The sequence below is a fragment of the Osmerus eperlanus genome, chromosome 1, assembly GCF_963692335.1.
Source record: "Osmerus eperlanus chromosome 1, fOsmEpe2.1, whole genome shotgun sequence".
In the NCBI taxonomy this organism is placed as follows: domain Eukaryota; kingdom Metazoa; phylum Chordata; class Actinopteri; order Osmeriformes; family Osmeridae; genus Osmerus; species Osmerus eperlanus.
Genome location: NC_085018.1, coordinates 8,561,188 through 8,582,653, shown reverse-complemented (window position 1 = coordinate 8,582,653; position 21,466 = coordinate 8,561,188). Strand labels below are relative to the sequence as shown.

The window sequence follows — 21,466 nt, the reverse complement described above, 5'->3', positions numbered from 1 at the left end:
TTGGAGCATTTGTGCTCCACATCAGTACATCTCACACATTTGCCTTTGTTTCCATGGGATTCATGGAATTGTTAGTTTCTGCTCAACCATTTCCACCCTAGTGTAATAATAAGTATAATTTAGGACAGCAATTACATTTTTGTGTTATCCTTCCGCATTACACACATTTAGTCAATGTTCTTAAACTCAACCGATTATTGTCATTTTACCATACTGTTCATATTGAACAGACATCAGTGTTTACTTGGAAAGATGACTGTATATTTCCACTTTTGATTTGTATTTCCATCGTAAGTTTGGTCTTTAATTTCATTTGGAAGTGGTATTAAAAGGTCTTACATTTAACTTGTTTATACCTGTAGACACCCTGTGAAGCCCCCACTGCAGAGACAGTTGGTGACAGAGAGGTGCAGACATTAAGTTAAACATGCCTTAAGAATAGAGTAACAAATAGAGACTAAATGTGTAAATGGCTGTTGAAACTCAGTTCTCTGAGTTGGTGCATGTCAGTTTAGGCAAAGGTAACCTTTTAAACCTCTAGGTTTAAAACAAATTCAGATTTGATTGGAACTCTCTTTTATACATTTATAGTTGGATTTGACATTTAATTCATTTAGCAAGTTGTTTAACTCAAACAACCATAACACGGTACATATGGTATACAAAGCTGCAGTCAGATTTGGCGAAATTGTTAGCTTGGATGTTATCTTTACATATAGATGGGGTCTTGTTGATGCGCACGCAGCTTCAAGGCAGAAAGACGCGTTCCATTTCACTTTTACTGTACCTACACCTTTAATGTTCCCGCCATCCCCCCATTTCTGAATAAAGTTCGACTGATCTGATTTGTTGATTTCTGTTGCTATGAAAACCAGTTTAGCCAAGCTAACTAACATTGTTTTTAGCTAGCTTGCATTAACATTCAATTGCTAACAAAACATTAGTAAAAATAGCTTGCTAATCGGGCAGAACTTGAACTCGGGCAGGAGACTCTGAGACCTCAGCGCACCACTAGCATCTCGTCATATCACGCAGTCGGAGCACAGCTAGATAATCAGCGTCAGCGCTCTTGGGTACCCAGCATGCAGTGCGGCATGTTAAAAAAACAACAGCTACGCAAGGGATTTCAGTTGTTGTGTTCGTTCAGTTAGATGTTTGTAATGTTATTGGCCGGGTTTCCCAGATTCGTTAAGAAGCTCTTAACGCTAAGAGCTTCTTAGGAGCGTTCTAGAGCGTTCTTAGAACGCTCTTAAGAAGCTCTTAGCGTTAAGAGCTTCTTAACGAATCTGGGAAACCCGGCCATTGTTTGTTAGTTAATATAATCTTGTTGGTCACCTTGAGTGTGCGTGCTGTGTAGTTTAATGGGAACAGAGAGTCGGCCATTTTACTATCACAGGCTATACTTGCAAGGAGCTGAACGTGGGCTGTGCCCTAGACCAGACCAATTGCCTATGAGGCTAATCTTGATTCTGGATTGACTGAGATTCTGGAAAGAGATCTACTCAAGAAGAGAGTCAATATCTGTGGTTTTCAAGCCATCTTTGAGAAAGTTTGAAAACAATGTTGCGGTTAATATGTTTTGATTGTGGGAGGCAACTTTTGGACTACACCTAAACCTCATGCGGCCACCGCACCACCCGCACTGGCAAAGAGGGAAACAGCATGGATGGGGAAAGTGTGTGGGCAGAGCAAGCAGTAGTAGTACATAAACTACACACGTCCTTTACTAAAGTGTATTCTGACTTTCATAAAGTTATTGTTGTAATCAAAGCTTTTAAAGAATGGATCTCTGCATGATGGGCCTGACCAGAGCACAGGTGGCCTGACAGAACACGCTTCAAAGTTGTCACTTTCAAAAGGGTGGCATTTTAACCCTGTCAATCCAAAATGTCTAAAAGTTGGTACGCATGCCTTATTGCCAATGGGGAACAAAGAAGTCTCAAGAACACATAATGTCGGCAGCATGGATATTTCTCTACAGTGACAATTTGTGAAGAATTTCAAAAAATGACTTCAAATCAGCCATTGATCCAATTGTCTTGAAATGTTGTGTACATGTATGAAATACATGTCTGTGTCATGTCAATTTTGTAATGGTTTGCAATGCTGAGGAGGAACCCGCCATTGCTGCCTGCAGCTATATTTTATTTTATTATTTTTTCTCATGTTGACCTTGTGAGTGACAGGGCTGTTTGTGTTCTCTCTCAGGTGGGATACCCTTTGTTCTAACTGGTGAACTCTTTGAGCAATCATACCGGCCCGCTGCCTTCATGATTGCAGGCATTGTCAACTGGCTGTCCAACTTTGCTGTGGGACTGCTGTTTCCTTTCATTCAGGTGAGTTTAATGATTGTACAAAAAATCTCCACCAACAGTGTGGCATTGACTAGGGTTCTGGGGAGTTTGGCGGTCGGCTGAGAGGAGACACATGACAAAAATAATCACCAGATCAGAGGCAGTAAGGTCTGTTGCAAGGTATACGGCATGAAGGTCCGAAACCTGATTTTTATAGTAAACACTGAGTAGAACACAAAGATAATAAACACTATCTATTATCTTTGTGTATACAGGAAGGGTTGGGTATACAAGCAATGCTAACTAATTATTAGTAATAAGGCAGCCTTATATGTCATGTCATATTTGGTCCTGACGGCTTCCTCCCTTGTCTAAACTCTTGAGGCCCTAAATACATGGAGATTGAACCGGATAAAAGGTGACATGCTTACAAGACTGTAACTTTAATTCATACTGTAATCAGTATGAATTAAAAAATGTATGTGAAGATAATAATGGATAATTTGATATAAGATAATGCTAAGGTAATAGGAAAGTAATACTTGATCTACTGATTGACATTAGCATGTGCAAATGGTAAATCCATACATTTCTACCACATGCTTGAAATCTTATTTTGGGCGACACTACATTAGGATATGTGAGCTGCTATGGACCTACATAGCAACTTTTGTGACAACATTTTAGTTACATAGGAACTGGTATGTTGTTACACTTCATTACTGTTTGGTGGTACGCATTATTACCCAAGTGAAACTTGGTTAGGGGGAGGTTGACTTTGCAGGGGTAAAAGGATGTTAACATAGATCTCATTTGATGACTCCTTCAACTCCCTCTTCACAACATCCACTCACTCCTTACACACCTTCCCCATTCTGTGTCTTGTAATAATTTTGTGATAACCCATACCACTAACACTTAATACCATTTAATTACAAAGCAATTCCTATACTACAGTAGGTTTACAATTACTATGTAGTCACTAGGTTTGGGTATAATCATGTTGGTATAATCTGTATTTTGTAGAACTAAGAATGTGCACGGTAAAGTGCTTTGTAAACAGTAAACTGTCAGAAAGATAACTATGAAAAACAGTAAACTGTTAGTGTTTTCAGAAAATGTATTTCCCATCGCCTCCCTTCCGTTTCCTGGGGTGCCACAGCAGTCTCTTCTTGTCTCCCCTCCTCTACCTCTCTGGAACACTGAACCTCTCTCTCGCTCTTTTCTTTCCTCACTATTTCTGCCCTTTGTTTGAAAGTTTTGAAGATTTAATAGCCTGAGCCACTTCTCTGTATGTTAATATTGGAAGCAGATGGTGTTGGATGAGAGATGAATTAATTTGTTGGCAGTTGGGGGTAATGCTTGATTCTTGGCTTACTGTGTGTTGTGTTTCCTCCTGAAAATGCATTGCAGGTCACGTGAAAAATTATCCAAAGACTCGTAGAAAGACCGAGTCGGGAAATGAACGAATCGTTCGTTTCCTCTAGCTACCACTACAGAGCCTATGCAGGTCACGTGAAAAATTATCCAAAGACTCGTAGAAAGACCGAGTCGGGAAATGAACAAATCGTTCCCTCTAGCGTTTCCTCTAGCTACCACTACAGAGCCTATGCAGGTCACGTGAAAAATGATCCAAATACTCGTACCCGAAGACCGAGTCGGGAAATGAACGAATCATTTCTGTTTACTTTAGGCTGTAAGGTGAACCCCGTTATCGTTTCAACCCGCTCCACAGTCTGGCATCTACACAATCTTTAGCTCATAAAAAAAGAACGAGTCCTGCTAAGCTACCAAAAAAAAGTTTGTCGCTGAAATTCCAGTCGATTGTCGATGCGTCTATGTTTTATGCAGAACTAGTTTCTTCAGAGCGTAATAGGATTTTGGTGGCACGGTTCGACACGTGATCCTTCTACACCAATAAGGTAGCTGCTTTTTGTCAACACGGATGGATATGGTTGTCAAATAGAGGATGGGACCTTGCACGTTTGTTTCCTCTATGTTTATTTTGCCGTGGCGGCCCGCCACGACTACATTTCTGCCGCCATGGTATCAGAAATAGGGCTGTACAAAATTTTAGGACGTCTATGTGATTGTTAGAGTGCATGTCGGAGAATAGCATGTCGCGCTTCACAGTTGACATTGTGCGTCTTTGAGAAGTCGTATAGCTAACTTTTCAGTTAATTTAAGCCTGTTATTGTATTAGTCTATATTCTTGCTAATTCAAATTAAGTTAACTGGTGATCTTCGTTGTTTGTATTATTCCCCTGCTAGCTAAATTGCACATGTCTGTTGATTCGATAGCGATTGCTGCCTTTGCTTACGTTTGTATTTTCGGTGCAACTATGCAGAAGTAGTTTTAATTAATAAATAGTGGGTTTATTGTCATTATTTGCTACAGAATGCTTAGCTTATCAAGCTCAAATGAAGCAGACAGTGTACATGCTTTCGAGTACCTTAGCTGCAAGCAGCAATGAGGTGGACAAGCAGTCGAATGACCCATAAAACATGTTGTACATCCTCAGAAGAGGGTTACGAGTACACGCAACAAGTTTGGTGTGAATCCATCAAAGATTTGCTGAGATACGACCCAACTTCCTGTTTGCTGGCTTAACGGCACATTTTGATTGGCCGTACCGGGCAAACGGTTTTGAAAATCCAAAAAACATATGATGGCTTTTGTGAGGCTTGGTCTGAAGATGATCTCTGCCAAATTTGGTGAAGATTGGAAAACATTTGTAGGAGGAGTACAGAAAAAACGTTTTTTCAGTAATTCAAAATGGCGGCCGCATCAATTCGGCTGTTATCACAAGTTATCATGTGTCACACACTGGATGTCCCAAGATATCATGAGACAAAGGAATCACTTAATAAAGGCAAACAAATCAATAGTTATTGGCCAAAACACATTTTTGCTTCCTGCGGCCACGCCCAGTGATCACATGACACCAAATTGTGTAGACATCCTCAGAAGAGGGTTCCGAGTCATTATACCAAGTTTGGTGTTGATATCTCAAAGATTTGCTGAGATTTGACCCAACTTCCTGTTTGGTTGCTTTTTTGCTGATTTTGATTGGCTGTGCCGGACAAACGGTTTAGAAAATCAAAACGCCATGGGATAACTTTTGTGAGGCTTGGTCTGAAGATCATCTCTGGTCATTTTGAAGAAGATATGACAAAAATTGTAGGAGGAGTAGGCTTTCAAAGGTTTTTGATACAACCGGAAATAGCGGAAAATCTATATAACCGGAAATTGACGTCATAGGGTGCGTTGAACTCGTCTTGATCCAGGGAATCCAATGGTACCTCATTTTTGAAAATCAGTCATACGGTTCAAAAGTTGCGTGTGTAAACACAAGTCCAACTTTGACCCATTGGTGGCGCTAGAGTGGTCTAATTGGATACATGAAACTTGGTGTAGGTATAGAAGGAACTGTCCTTAATGAGTGTGCCAAATTTCACAAAAAGATATCCAAGGGTTCTAGGGGCTGCCATTGACTCCCATGGAACTAGAATAATAATAAATATAGCTGCAGGCAGCAATGGCGGGTTCCTCCTCAGCATTGCAAACCATTACAAAATTGACATGACACAGACATGTATTTCATACATGTACACAACATTTCAAGACAATTGGATCAATGGCTGATTTGAAGTCATTTTTTGAAATTCTTCACAAATTGTCACTGTAGAGAAATATCCATGCTGCCGACATTATGGGTTCTTGAGACTTATTTGTTCCCCATTGGCAATAAGGCATGCGTACCAACTTTTAGACATGTTGGACTGACAGGGTTAAAATGCCACCCTTTTGAAAGTGACAACTTTGAAGCGTGTTGTGTCAGGCCACCTGTGCTCTGGTCAGGCCCATCATGCAGAGATCCATTCTTTAAAAGCTTTGATTACAACAATAACTTTATGAAAGTGAGGATACACTTCACTAAAGGAAGTGTGTAGGTTATGTACTACTACTGCTTGCTCTGCCCACACACTTTCCCCATCCATGCTGTTTCCCTCTATCCCAGCGCAGGTCATGCCAAGGCATAAATGCGGCAGCCGTATGAGTATTAGAAGTAGCCCAAAAAACCACACACAGTCACACTGTTTTCAAAACTGAAACTGGTTAGAAGACCATGGCTATTAGAACTCTACCTGAATTGAGCTCTCTCTAGAGTCTCAGTCAAACAACTGTCAAGAGTCATGTAGGGAACTGGACCAAGGTATAGCTAATGTCCAGCTGTTAGCAAGTGTACCTTGTGATGGTACAGCAGCTTAACAATACTTTGTCATGGTCAGACTCTCTGATCCCATTAAACTACACAACATGCACAATCAGGGTGACCATTACACACATTTAAGTGAACGAACACAACAACTGAAATCCCTTGCACAGCTGTTGTAACCAAACTATTTTCCACAGCTATTTGCGTTTTTGGTGTGCACTGCATGCTGGGTACCCAAGGGCGCTGACGCTACAATATTTATTATCTAGCTGTCTTCCGGCTGTGTAATATGACGAGATGCTAGCGATGAAAACATGAAAGCTTGTCTCGGGGGGTCATGCATGTGATCTCACTACAAGCTTTTGATTACACGTGAGGACTGTTAGCAAAGTATTTCTATTCGTGTTTTGTTAGTGATTGAATGGTAATGTCAGCTAGCTAAAAACAATGTTAGTTAGCTTGGCTAAAATGGTTTTCATAGCAACAGATATCAACAAATCAGATCAATCTAACTTTATTCAGAAGGGGGGGGGGGGGTGGGAACATATAAACTAGAGGTGAAATGGTAGGCATTGTTCTGCCTTGAAGCTGCATGCGCATCCTCATTGTTTGTAACCACCAACCCATCTATATGTAAAGATAACATCCAAGCTAGCAATTTCGCCAAATTTGACTGCAGATTTTTTACACCATATGTACTTCGTTATGGTTTTTGAGTCAAACAACTTGCTAAATGATTAAATGTCTGTTAAATGTCAAATCCAACTTTAAATGTATAAAAGAGAGAATTAAACCTAGAGGTTGAAAAGGCTACGTTTGTCTAAACTGACATGCACAAACTCAGAGCACTGAGTTTCAACATCCATGTACACATTTTGTCTCTATTTTTTACTCTACTCTTTAACGCATGACTATGTTTAACTTAATGTCAGCACCTCTCTGTCATCAATTGTCTCTGGAGTGGGGGATGGGGGCTTCTTATCCAACAAATTACATCCCTGAACTTTTAAAACATATCAATGGCCTACTACAATTGTAAACATCCTTTGGCCTTCCCATGCTGGGAAGAAAACTACAGTTTTTCTTTGATTAAACGTTGACCTTGAATAAACGCTGCACCAAAAATGAACATTGTGTAATAAATGGCACCTTCGATTAAACGCCTCCCCACAAAAATCAGAAAACGGTTATTTAATTGGTTAAATTAAAACACAGTATTTATTACACAAGTAATTTACAAGTGTAGCATACTATTATCCCATGAAACACTGGCAGGCACAAGTGTCTTTCTTGCTACAGATTTATTTGAAGCTTTTTCTCCAAATCCACCGTTAAAACTAAACTCACGCTGTAATGAGAAAATAAAGACCACTTTAGCTTAATATGAACATGCAATGACATGCGCAGCATGTAAATAACATTCACCAAAGTCAAATACAGACACAAAACAACATACTTTGTTGGCTGCATGCTGTAGCCTACACAAGGGAATAGAGGTTTCCTTAGATTGCTAACAACCTCTATAACAACCTTAAACTTATCACTTAGAGTGAATGTGCATAAAGCTCCAGGACCTGACAACATCCCTGGCTGTGTTCTCAAGGCCTGTGCTCCTGAACTGGCAGAGGTTTTCACTGACATCTTTAACCTCTCCCTGTCGCAGTCTGTCGTCCCCAATAGGTTCAAGGGAGCCACCATCATCCCAGTCTCTAAGAAACCATCAGTGAGCTGTCTCAATGATTACCGCCCTGTTGCCCTGTTGTGATGAAATGCTTTGAGACGTTAGTCAAAGACCACATTACATTCTGCCTGTCACCTGCATTAGACCCACTCCAGTTTGCATATAGGCCGAACAGGTCTACAGATGATGTTGTAGCTTTGGCCTTGAACACTGCTCTCTTTCACTTGGATCAGAACAACATATACGTGCGGATGCTCTTCATCGACTTCAGCTCCGTTTTCAACACCATAGTACCATCCAGGCTCATCATGAAACTACAGGACCGGAACATCAGTCCTTCCATGTGCAGCTGGATAGGACACAGGCAGTACGGCTAGGTAACATCACCCCACCAGTCTAACACTCAGCACTGTTGCCCCACAGAGTTGTGTGTTAAGCCCACTGTTGTACTCTCTGTTCACCTATGGTTGTGCAGCCACAAAAAGGTCCAACACTATCATTATGTTTGCTGATGACACCACCATTATCGGCTGCATCAAGAATGGTGATGAGTCTGCCTACAGAGCAGAGGTGGCAACAATGACATCCTGGTGTCAGCATAACAGCCTGTTGCTTAATGTAGCAAAAACCAAGGAGTTGATAGTGGACTACAGGCGGCTGCAGGGAGAACATGCACCCATTCACATTGAGGGCACAGCTGTGGAGAGTCAAAAGTTTCAGATTTTTTGGTATCAACATCAGTGAGGATCTGAGCTGGACCACCATATTGGTGTGGTTACAAGGACAGCGAAACAGAGGCTCTTTTTTCAGCGGCGACTGTGGAAATTTGGCATGGACTGCACTATACTGACCAATTTTTACCGGTGCACCATTGTGAGCATACTGACTGGTGGCATTACAACATGGTTTGGCAACAGCACTGCCCAGGACAGGAAGACACTACAAAGAGTGGTCAAATCTGCACAGCGTATTACAAGGACTGCATTACCATCCATTCAGGACCTTTACAGCCAGCGGTGCAGGAGAAAGGCCAAGTGGATCATTTCTGACCCTAGTCATCCCTGCCACAGTCTTTTCTCCCTCCTGCCTTCTGGAAGGCGATACAAGAGTATAAGGTCCTGTACCATCAGATACAGGGATAGTTTTCTCACACATGCCATAAGGATGCTGAACTGTCCTTGAAATATCTTTTTGCACTACAATTTTTCTTATTTTTTCTACCCTTTTTCTCCATCCTTTAGTATTGATTTTTTTTATTCTGCAAGTTGAACGGACATTGAGCACAAAGAATTTCATTACTTATAAATGCTTTTTATGAGTATATGATAATAAACTTGAACTTGAAACTTTTATCAGAGCTTTAAATTGTCTGTGCTTCGCTTGCTGTTAGGTTGTCGACTCTCTCACTCATGAGCGTCCCAAAAGGCCTTCAAAATAAAGTCACGTAATAATTCTGAATACAATGATATAATTCTAAATTAAGACATTGCTTGAAAAAAAATTATACATTATTATAATGCAATTGCGACAATTGCATTCAGGCCTATAGATAGTTATACATATTGTATACAATATGGCGAGGTAGCTGACTTAACCATTCCTGAATGTGCTTTTCATCAACACCAAGTTTGCGTGCTATAGATCTGTTGCTGGTGGTGAGTGCTTTCTGCACAGGTTTCTGTTTGAAAGCTAAAGTGTAAGAATGTTACGGCATGCTGCGTCAGATTTGTACACAAAGTAGAGACACGCGCGGCATACATTTTACACTGGGCTTTTGTTTGACTTCCTTGTCTATTCTGTGTTTGTCTATGGCTGCACTGCAGCTACAATTCACTGAATCTCTCTTTCCAATTAAACGTTGCCCTTGAATGAACGCCACCCTCGAATAAACGCTGCACCACTAACTGCTCTATTAAAAGGGTTCACTATGAAGCAAACCATTCTAACAAAATAATAACAACATACAATGATTTCAACAAGAAGTCTCTCTGACTTGACAACTCTCTAAACAAGCAACTTTCCAAAGCAATCTCTGAAACAGCTGACCAGTGTGGTAATTTTATGTTGACAACTAAACCGCTGATTGGAAGTGCGCGGCTGATTGCCAATCACGAGATAGGGAGACTGATAGCCAACCGCCAACAAACGCTGACTAGACCATACCTGCATGCAGCGAATAGAAAGAAAGAGGGGAGAAAAGAAAAAACACACAACCACAACTATACAGACTGAATTAGGACATTTTAAACATGGGTCCGTAACAAAGACGTTGTTAAAAATGCTCATTCACATTCATTTTTCTCAATTAATCTTATCACTTAAACACACTGGTTTAGCATTTTTTCCCACAAGGAAGTCTAACCTCAACAGTGGATCCTTGGTCCCTGGATCTCTTGCTGGAACATGGCATCTAAAAAACATAGAAAAACCATCAAAAACTATGAAATGTAACATACCACACTACTGCTTAACAATTTCATAGTCTTACATTATCATAACTTCATACTCAACAGTTCTAGTATACAGACCTTTAAGAAAATATTGAAATGGTTAGGATTCTCAAAACACCAATCTCTGTACTTAAAAAAAATATTTAGACATCCATTATTTACCTTTATTCAATTTACACTGTCTACATTCAAATTTAAGTCTGTAAAATGTAAACATAGAGAAACGGACTCGACTATAAATACAAATTAAGACCAATTGAGAACAATTTATCTTGCAAATGGTTTTTACTTTAAATTCATGTTTCACCAAAAGAATCATCACAGTTTAACACAAATAACCAAACCTTACTGTTAAAATACTGCCAAGCCACTGACTCACATTAGAAAATTAAAACAAATAAACATAGCCTAGAAGATGTACCTGTAGGTCAATTACATAATCAAGAGCATGGAGTAGGAATGGATGGATGACAAAATACCCCGCCGAGCCCAATCCATTAAATATTTCCTACCCATAAGTTAATTTCCTGAAATGCAATAATTCACCAACATTTTGACAATTTCATGCTCCAAACTTTGTGGGAACAGTTTGGAGATGGCCCCTTCCTGTTCTAACATGACTGTGCAACAGTGCACAAAGCAAGGCCCATAAACACATGGATGAGCGAGATTGGTGTGGACGAACTTGAGTGGCCTGCACACAGTCCTGACCTCAACCCAATACAACACCTTTGGGATGAATTAGAGCAGGGACTGCGAGCCAAACCTTCTTGTTCCACATCAATGTTGGACCTCACAAATGCACTTCTAGAAGAATGGTAAAACATTTCCATAAACCTCTTAAACCTTGTGGAAAGCCTTCCTAGACGAGTTGAAACTATTATAGCTACAAAGGGTGGTCCGACATCATATCCTATGGTTTAAGAATGAGATGTCACTCACGTTCATGAGCGTGTAAAGGCAACCGAGCGAATACTTTGGCAATTTAGTGTATAAAATTGATACAAATATAAAATGTTATCAAGAGATAGGAAATCGTGCAGCATGGTACAAAATGCCGATTACAAACGTATTGTAGGTCTATAGGCTTTCAATGGAACTCCTAAACGATCAAACCATGAACCCAAACAAAGCTAGCAAGCAAAACAACCATGGTACCATTGCTACTTGCTTATGCTAGGTAGCTCTAACTGTGCAGCAAACTAGGCTACCTAGCTACAGTTTCAAAAAGAATAACTTACGATGTGAAGACCGTCAGAAAAACTTGGAACGAACACACAAAATTACATCAACAATGACATGTAGCTAAAGATAGAATAACCCAACCGTAGGTACGTACAGTACATAAATTTGAAACGCCGTCCACAAAAGCAAAAACTAGCCTTAAGGGTTATAGCTTGCTCGGCATTTGTTTGACCTCCTTGTCTATTTGTTTGTGTATGGCCGCACTGCAACTACAATTCACTGAATCTGTCTTACTAATTAAACGTTGCCTTCGAATAGACGCCGCACCACAAATGATCATTGTGTAATACACGCTGCAGTGTTTAATCGAAAGACACATTTGGAACTCACCGTACTAATTTAAATTACATCAACAATGACATGTAAAAATAGAACAACCCAACCGCATAGTTACGCACAGTATACAAATTTCAAACGCGTCTCACAGAAGCAAGTATAATGTTAAAGATTTTACGACTTGCTAGCCTGTAATACTGTCTGTACAAAGAGATATCCTTAGCTCAGCTAGCCTAGATAGATTAGCTGCTATCCTGTTTACGACAGTATAAAAGTCTTCAAGTTATCATACGAATACAAACGCTAAAATACATGTTTTGTACTGCCATTGTAGGATCTTATTACTCACTGTCAAATGTAACAATGAAAATCTCTGAGGGCTGCAGGAGTTCTCCAACGATAAAATAAAATGGTCGTCTTCTTGTGCGTGTACCAAGCTCGCGCGTGTGTCAAGGGGCTCTAGCCCCTTGTGTGTGTGAGAATGTGGAGCACGCGCGCACAGGAGCAAAGGGAGAGAGGATTTGGGGAAACAGCCCTAGAAATTAGCCAAGCATGCATGTTTCAAATATTCACTAAAAATCGAGTTTTCATGTTACAGTCAACTTTTTCTCAGATTTGTGTACTCAACATTCTCAAGAGTCTTCATATGAACTAGTGATTGAATCAGAGTATAGTTTTTTGGCCGGCGGATGTGTAAAGCATTATTTTAGCATTAGCAATAAATTCAATTTGCTTTATATCAATCATTTTTAGAGGTATGAAGTTGCCTTTGCACATGGTAACATGTTGTAGTGTCTTCCACGTGACATACCAAGTTTGGTGTTGATAATTCAAAGATTTGCTGAGATTTGACCAAACGTCCTGTTTGGTTGCTTTGTTGCAGATTTTGATTGGCTCTACCGGACAAACGGTTTTGAAAATCAGAAATCCCTACGATAACTTTTGTGAGGCTCAGTCTGGATATCATCTATGGCAATTTTGAAGAAAATTCGACCAAAAATGTAGGAGGAGTAGGGAAAAAACGCGTTTCCTTAATCTTTATTGTACAGACAAATTCAATATGGCGGCCGTTATAGCTTCTTGAGGCTTTTTTATTCCTCATGAGAAATAAGGCATATGTAATGAATTTCAGAATTTTGGGACTTATGGCCTGCAAATGGCATCAATTTGAAAATTGACATATTGGGGCGTGGCCTGTAGCGCCACCTATTGTCTCACATGGCCCATGTTTGGTATGGTAGTTACTAATGGTCTGCAGTTTCAACATGCCAAATTTCACAACTTTTTACGGTACTGGTCTAGGGGCTGCCATTGACTCCCATGGGTAAAACATAATAATAATACCACCAATAACAATAGGGTTCTCCTACCGGAGGAACCCTAAATATAGCTGCAAGCAGCAATGGCGGATTCCTCCAAAACATTGCGAACCATTGAAAAATGTATATTATTCACAAATTGTCACTGTATAGAAAAATCCATGCTGCAGACTTACCAATGGGATACCAAATCTGACCAAATCCAAATATAGCTGCAAGCAGCAATGAGGTGGCCAAGCAGTCAAATGACCCAGAAAACATTTTAGACATCCTCAGAAGAGAGCAACGAGTACACGCAGCAAGTTTGGTGTGAATCCATCAAAGATTTGCTGAGATACGACCCAACTTCCTGTTTGCCGGCAAAGGGTTTTGAAAATTAAAAAACCATGTAATGGGCTTCGATAACTGACAAGAGTCATGCGGGCAACTGGACCACGGTAAAGCTAATGTCTATCTATATGTAAAGATAACATCAACTCTGGAGTTGGGGGTGGGGCTTCTTATCCAACAAATTACACCCCTGAACATATTAATGGCCTACTACAATTGTAAATATCCTTTGGACCTCTTTTGCAATTGGGCCTTGATACTATCTAATGTAAAATCTAATAGTTTCTGGCCATTCTGCAGTTTGTGGGGACTTTCCACACCAGCACACTGTTCCTTTCCTGTATTCTGCATTATTACACTTTTTCTTTGAAACTTTCATATAGGCCCATACTATAGCAGTTACGGATATACATAGAGGAAACTCAGGAGAGTGAATTTGAGATAATGGTAGTGGGAGGATGTTGTACCTTTGTGCTTCTCTTTTTTGCCAGTCCTATGAAACATATCTGGGCACCACTGCTTTTGCCTGCTAGTGTTTGCAATGCTGGGAAGAAAACTACAGTTTTTATTTGATTATACGTTGCCCTGGAATAAACGCTGCACCAAAAATGAACATTATGTAATAAATGGCACCCTCGATTAAACGCCTCCCCCCAAAAATCAGAAAACGGTTATTTAATTGGTTTAAATTAAAACACAGTATTTATTACACAAGTAATTCACAAGTGTAGTGTACTATAATTCCCATGAAGCACTGGCAGGCACAAGTGTCTTACTTGCTACAGGTTTATTTGAAGCTTCTTCTCCAAATCCAACGTTAAAACTAAACTCACGCTGTAATGAGAAAATAAAGACCACATTAGCTTAATATGAACATACAATGACATGTGCAGCATGTAAATAACGTTCACCAAAGTAAAATACAGACACAAAACAACATACTTTGTTTGCTGGATGCTGTAGTGTACACAAGGGAATAGAGGTTTCCTTAGATTGCTAACAACCTCTATAACAACCTTAAACTTATCACTTACAGTGAATGTGCATAAAGCTCCAGGACCTGACAACATCCCTGGCTGTGTTCTCAAGGCCTGTGCTCCTGATCTGGCAGGGGTGTTCACTGACATCTTTAACCTCTCCCTGTCGCAGTATGTCGTCCCCAATAGCTTCAAGGGGGCCACCATCATCCCAGTCCCTAAGAAACCATCAGTGAGCTGTCTCAATGATTACCGCCCTGTTGTACTCACTTCTGTTGTCAATGCTTTGAGAGGTTAGTCAAAGACCACATTACATCCTGCCTGTCACCTGCATTAGACCTACTCCAGTTTGCATATAGGCCGAACAGGTCTACAGATGATGCTGTAGCTTTGGCCTTGAACACTGCTCTCTTTCACCTGGATCAGAACAACATATACGTGTGGATGCTCTTCATTGACTTCAGCTCCGCCTTCAACACCATAGTACCATCCAGGCTTATCATGAAACTACAGGACCTGAACATCAGTCCTTCCATGTGCAGCTGGATATTGAACTTCCTGACAGACAGGCCACAGGCAGTACGGCTAGGTAACATCACCTCAACCAGTCTAACACTCAGCACTGGTGCCCCACAGGGTTGTGTGTTAAGCCCACTGTTGTACTCTCTGTTCACCTATGATTGTGCAGCCACTAACAGCTCCAACACCATCATTAAGTTTGCTGATGACACCACCATTATCGGCTGCATCAAGAATGGTGATGAGTCTGCCTACAGAGCAGAGGTGGCAACAATGACATCCTGGTGTCAGCATAACAGCCTGTTGCTTAATGTAGCAAAAACCAAGGAGTTGATAGTGGACTACAGGCGGCTGCAGGGAGAACATGCACCCATTCACATCGAGGGCATAGCTGTGGAGAGAGTCAAAAGTTTCTGATTTTTTGGTATCAACTTCAGCGAGGACCTGAGTTGGACCACCATATTGGTGTGGTTACAAGGACAGCGAAACAGAGGCTCTTTTTTCTGCGGTGACAGCGGAAACTTGGCACGGATTGCACTATACTGACCAATTTTTACCACTGGACCATTGAGAGCATACTGACTGGTGGCATTACAACATGGTTTGGCAACAGCACTGCCTAGGACAGGAAGACACTACAAGAGTGGTCAAATCTGCACAGCGTATTACAAGGACTGCATTCAGGACCTTTACAGCCAGCACTGCAGGAGAAAGGCCAAGTGAATCATTTTTTGACCCTAGTCATCCCTGCCACAGTCTTTTCTCCCTCCTGGATGGCGATAGAAGAGCATAAGGACTTGTACCAGCAGATACAGGGATCGTTTTTACCCACATGCCATCTGGATGCTGAACTGTCCTTGAAATATCTTTTTGCACTACAATTTTTCTTATTTTTTTATTATCAAACGCTGCACCACAAATGATAATTGTGTAATAAACGCTGCAGCGTTTAATCAAAGGAACATGGTATATGACAGCAATAATGTTTAATGTAACTGGCCTTTCTAACATTACAAGTGGCCCCAGCATTGCCCCTTATGGTCTAGGTGCATTGCAAATGAAGACAAGAGCCTTTTCTTGAGGTTGTCAAATCTCCCATGCAAAGTGATATGGAAAAATTCTAGCGGCACTGTGTAGATTTGAATAGTCAAGAGATGGCGGTTACAATAAATTTATTTTGCTTGTACAAATCAAGATTGAACAAAGTACTTTGTGATCAGTCTAACGAAGGAGGTGCTAGCCACAGGTCGTTCGCCAGAGTGATACAGAACAACCCCAAAACCCTGCCTTATATAAACTTTAGATCAAATGGTTATTCTGAACTCTGTGATTGGTCAGCACTGCTCAGTGACAGTGACTTCATATCAAGTTCCCACGGTTCTTTATTGTGGCCTCTCTCCCCAAACCAGTAGATAGTAAAACCACAGGGGTTCACCAGTCAACTGTCCTTTGTGTGGGCCACTTCAAACAAGTCTACAGGAAGGGTCAGAGCAGCAGATCACAATAACAATACAGTTGAATCCACATTTGTCTCCAGACCAACTGTCTCTTCCTCCCCAGGTGACAAGAACTCTCTCAGGTCACCCAGACTTCCCGTCTCCTAGTTATAAAACTGCAAATGGCATCTCTACCAAATGTAGTTGACTCTTAATCAACTTCAGACTTCCGTTAAAACACATTCCTCATATATGAAACACACACATTATAACTGTATTCCAAAATTTCCATGACAATTCCAAAATATATATATTTTTTTTTTACAATTCCATAAACCCAAACAGTTAATTAAGAAAAATAATTCAAACATTAACATAAGAAATGCTAGTCTCAAGACAAAACCCATTGTACCCCGTACACCACAAAGTCCAGGTTGTCGGAACTGATGCCATCTTTAGTTGGATGTAGGCAAACTTCTGTCAGGCGGTGTAGTCTAGTCGAATCGATTGCAAACGACGATCAAATTGCTCAGGGCAACTTTCAACAACACTGCACTTTGCGCACAGCTCGGAAATTCCTTGGTACTACGCAGAACGCGTATCCTCTGCTTCCGTCTCCAGACAAGGTGCACGCAATGGTTAGCGTGTATCCACGTTGCTCTCCCCTCGATCTTAACCGCCGAATTGGTCGTCAGGAGAATCTGGTATGGCCCCGTCCACCTTGGATTCCTCCAGGCGTTTCAGGTCCTTCACCACGATCCAGTCATCTGGTATCAAATCATGCAGCGGTCCAGTCATAGGAATAGTCTCCTTCACCTGCCTGTGAATCTCACACAAAATAGACTCCAAAAAGGTTGCACAGTGATAAACAAGCACATTCTCACAGAGTTAAAGGTAACTGACTTCTTGTCGTCTGACTTTGTCTTCAAAGTTCTGTTCTCTCATTCAACTGAAGTGATTAACACAATGTTGAATCCTATCAACACCAAAATAACTTCCTTAAACAAGTGTGACCCATTATCATTACATATCCTCAAAGAAAAATCCCATCGAAAATAATCTAAATTAACAAAAGCTTGATCACTGAGCCCCTGAGAAGTCTAAAACTTCTTCCCATCAACAATCATTAAACAGTATCACTTCTCCAAAAATTGAACTCTACAAAATCCATCTATCAATACCCAAATGGTTTCTCTAACCTTAACTGTGAAGCTTATCGTGTTTAAATTCCTTTTCTCATAATACTTGTCCCACATATGAAATATTAACAAAAAAATGACTATGCATCCATTACAAATCCTCTTGTATGCTAAAATGATGCATTCTTGATATCACACAAACTGTAGAGGCATGATCTTTCCATGTGTTAACTTAGCAAAATCTCAAGATAAATGTTTTATGCAGACCATACAACCTCCATTTTTTATTCTCATATCCTTCCTTTTTCCAAAACGCATTTTCTTGTGGATTAGTCCAAGTTTGAATCTCCATTCCACCATTCCTTTCTCCATCTGTCCGCTGTATTCTGTAATTCTTATCAAATATACTCAAACAAAACAAAATTCTCACTCTGGGTTAAATACAGTCCAATATTTTCAACTCAGCAATATCATATCAAACCCTCACAATCCTATCACAAATCCAAACTACTGAAACTAAATTCATAAAACCATAAAACCCCCATAGTCACTCTGTTTGGATCAGTCAGTCATAAATTCCTAAACGTCACCTCTTCCTCTCTAAGAAGCCTGCGCTTCCCTTAAAGAATCTGTAACAAATGTTGTATCAAGGTCACACAACAATTTTCCTCAAAAGAGTCCTGTAAGCCCAAATTTGTCAAGTTAGGCTCATCCGGACATAGCAACATCATCTCATCACTTCCTGTAAACATATCAACATCAAAAACATATTCTAGTTAGTTCATCAATGCATTCAGGCAATCTAGAAACTGCTCCAGCTAGTATCAGCACTAGCATTTTCCCTGTGGAATAATCATAATTGTTAGAGTGAATTCCACATTTGCATACAGCAAGTAGTTCTATAAGTGAAAATAAGAAACTTCCTGTTTCCATACCTTTCCCAAAATCATATGTAACACCAATGATGTATTTAACTATCAGTAAATATGTTAACTCTTTTCCCTTTTATGAATTAACAAGCTTACACTGAAGCAACCAACCTTTGAACCAATTTGTATAAAATAAAACTATTTTTAGAAAACAGCCAAATTACGAATAACCTCAACTTTTAGTCTCTTATTATCTTTTCTTCAAAAACCTTTAGGAACAGTTCAAATGAATACCTTTAAATTTCAGATTCCCTTTTAATTGTTTTTGTATTTAAATTCATTAAATCAAATCTCTCTTTTTCCAAGACATGTAGAAAACCAGCATCACTACCCTAAACCAGAATTTAATCTGTATGATTCCAAAATAAAACATAGACCATAAAATGTTCTTAATGTAACCATTAGCCAAACTTATACCCCATCTATATTTCTATATAGGTTAGATAGGTAGAACTTCATAACTTGCTTTGGCTGCAGTCCAGAACAAGCTACTTCGTTCCAACCATCACACCACAATTTATCAGACTTAATGAGTCTTCCCAAATTATTTCAAAACCAAAATTATCATAACCCTCTTCATGAACCAATACCATAATAAAACAACCTCATCACAGCCTAACTGTTTATCCCAAAACATTGTACCATGCCCTTAAGACAAAAGAAAATATAAACTCTCCTTTTTTTCTTTTAAACCTTAAAATTCACAATTTAACATAAACCCGTAAAACAAAACCTTATTCTTTAACACCTCAAAAGTTTTATCAAAGCATGTAATGTATACACCTTTGAATATTCCTATATTTACCAGCTATCTCAATTACTCTTTGTTAGTGAATCAACTCAAATAAACAATCGCGCATTTCAAACTCGCATCAAACAGCGCGCTCTGGAACAAAGCAAAAACTCTCAACCTTTTTTCATTTCTTTTAAACAACACAGATGGTTGGCGTTTACCAGCTATTCACTTAATTTTGCTAAAGTATAACTTTTCCAATCCAATTAGAACTAATTTATGAACCAGGGTCTAATTTCTGCATTTTTATGGATACCATCACACACCACAGATTTTCCGCTCGTAAATACAAGTTCTGGTCTGAAAGGCTCCTACCTCCCTGTTTGGCTAGGATTTAGAACAAATGTTAAATCATACATTCGTAAACCACCAAACTTCGAATTCATCTAAACGGACACATCTTTCACCATTAATACTCACATAAGTATGCAGAATTACACCCTCTGGGATCACCTTTGTAAAACTCATCGTAACAGGACTTTTTTTTGTTTTTGTTTTGTAGCCCCCACCTTTCCTCTGAATTTCTGAAACTCATTTAAAATGTCCTCAAACAAACAAAACCTTGTTAGCAAATGTTTCAAAATACTCATCACCCAACATATTTCAAAAATAACCAAATTAATATGTAAATTCGCTTCAAATTTATCTATTTCTCTAAATTTTCGTCTTGGTCAATTTCTCAATTTCCATCTGCGCATGCGTCATGCGGTTACTCATCCTGGATCTCAAATATCAAGCTGCAATTCCTTTACTAGCCTGTACCCGCCTGTCGGTGTGCTAGTTTGTTAGCCAATGTCGTTGCCATAGTTGCAAATTCAACTTCCTGGACTCTCCTTTGTCTCAGGACAGAGCAAAATGCACTTCCTCCACGTTTTCACCATTAGCCATTAACCAACAAAGTCACGGCCTTTCTTTACAATTACAACCTTTACAATTCTATCAACCATTAGCACTATTTTATTTTCAACATAAAAATTTGGCTCCGAAATCAACATATGCACCTAATATCACTCGTCAGAGAATGACAGTTTACCCATGTATTAGCATTCTGGTTGGACAAAGCTTCAACTTCAAGTCCATTTAAATAGGTAAATATGAACCACCAAACCCAACACATTTCAACAAATCATCTCAGCAGCAATAAACACACATATGTAGTACCTTTGCCCTTGACAACAATCGCAATTCAGTCTCTCTAACTAGTTCCCCTTGTATACACTTAAGTCCTTCGGACTGGCTCAATCTTTCTAATCACTTCTTCATAACCCTTTACATATTTCTTTAAACAACAGTAACATCTGTGAACTTCCACAAAATTAATTAAAAACAATCGAACATTTCCAGACAAACAAAAATATTCCTTAAACAACATAACATTTCCGTTTGAACACATAACTTTCTATAAAAGTTTCAATAACCCCGGGATTGTAATTCTTAAAATGAATACCGCTTTTATTGCCAAAACTGGCCTTTTACCAATTATCCTACCCAAACACTAAATTTCCAGCGCGTTATTCAACAACGAATCAAGCTCATAATATAGAAAATCGGTCTGTACATAATTTCCAAATCAAGAGTATGGCAACTCACAATATTTTCTTAAGTTCGACAAAGAAACAGAAACACACATCTGTTTTCCCAACCAATATACTTCTCAATTCAACGTCAACTTCTCAATAAAATGAGTGTTTTTTTGTTTGTTTTTTGCACTCACGTGTGGGCACTGCACGCAGAATGAGCTTCACTGAAAGAATCAACTTCCGCTAGGCTCAAGCGCATGCGCCTCTTTTCAAGTGGAGAATTCAGTCAAAGAATTAACATTAGCATTTTCAAAACAGAATGTCTCCGTCTTCAAAAA

At 39.6% G+C, this 21,466-nt stretch overlaps 1 protein-coding gene across 9 annotated transcripts in view; it reads left to right on the top strand.

The window, feature by feature from the left end:
• The window catches only part of slc2a9l2 (solute carrier family 2 member 9, like 2), a 241,947-nt gene that overhangs the window by 95,093 nt on the left and 125,388 nt on the right, over positions 1-21,466 (top strand). For all 9 annotated transcript variants that reach the window (XM_062457030.1, XM_062457010.1, XM_062456972.1 and 6 more), the window contains one exon: positions 2,209-2,336. In XM_062457030.1, the coding sequence (XP_062313014.1) occupies positions 2,209-2,336 (128 nt within the window). The remainder of the gene's footprint in view (positions 1-2,208; positions 2,337-21,466) is intronic.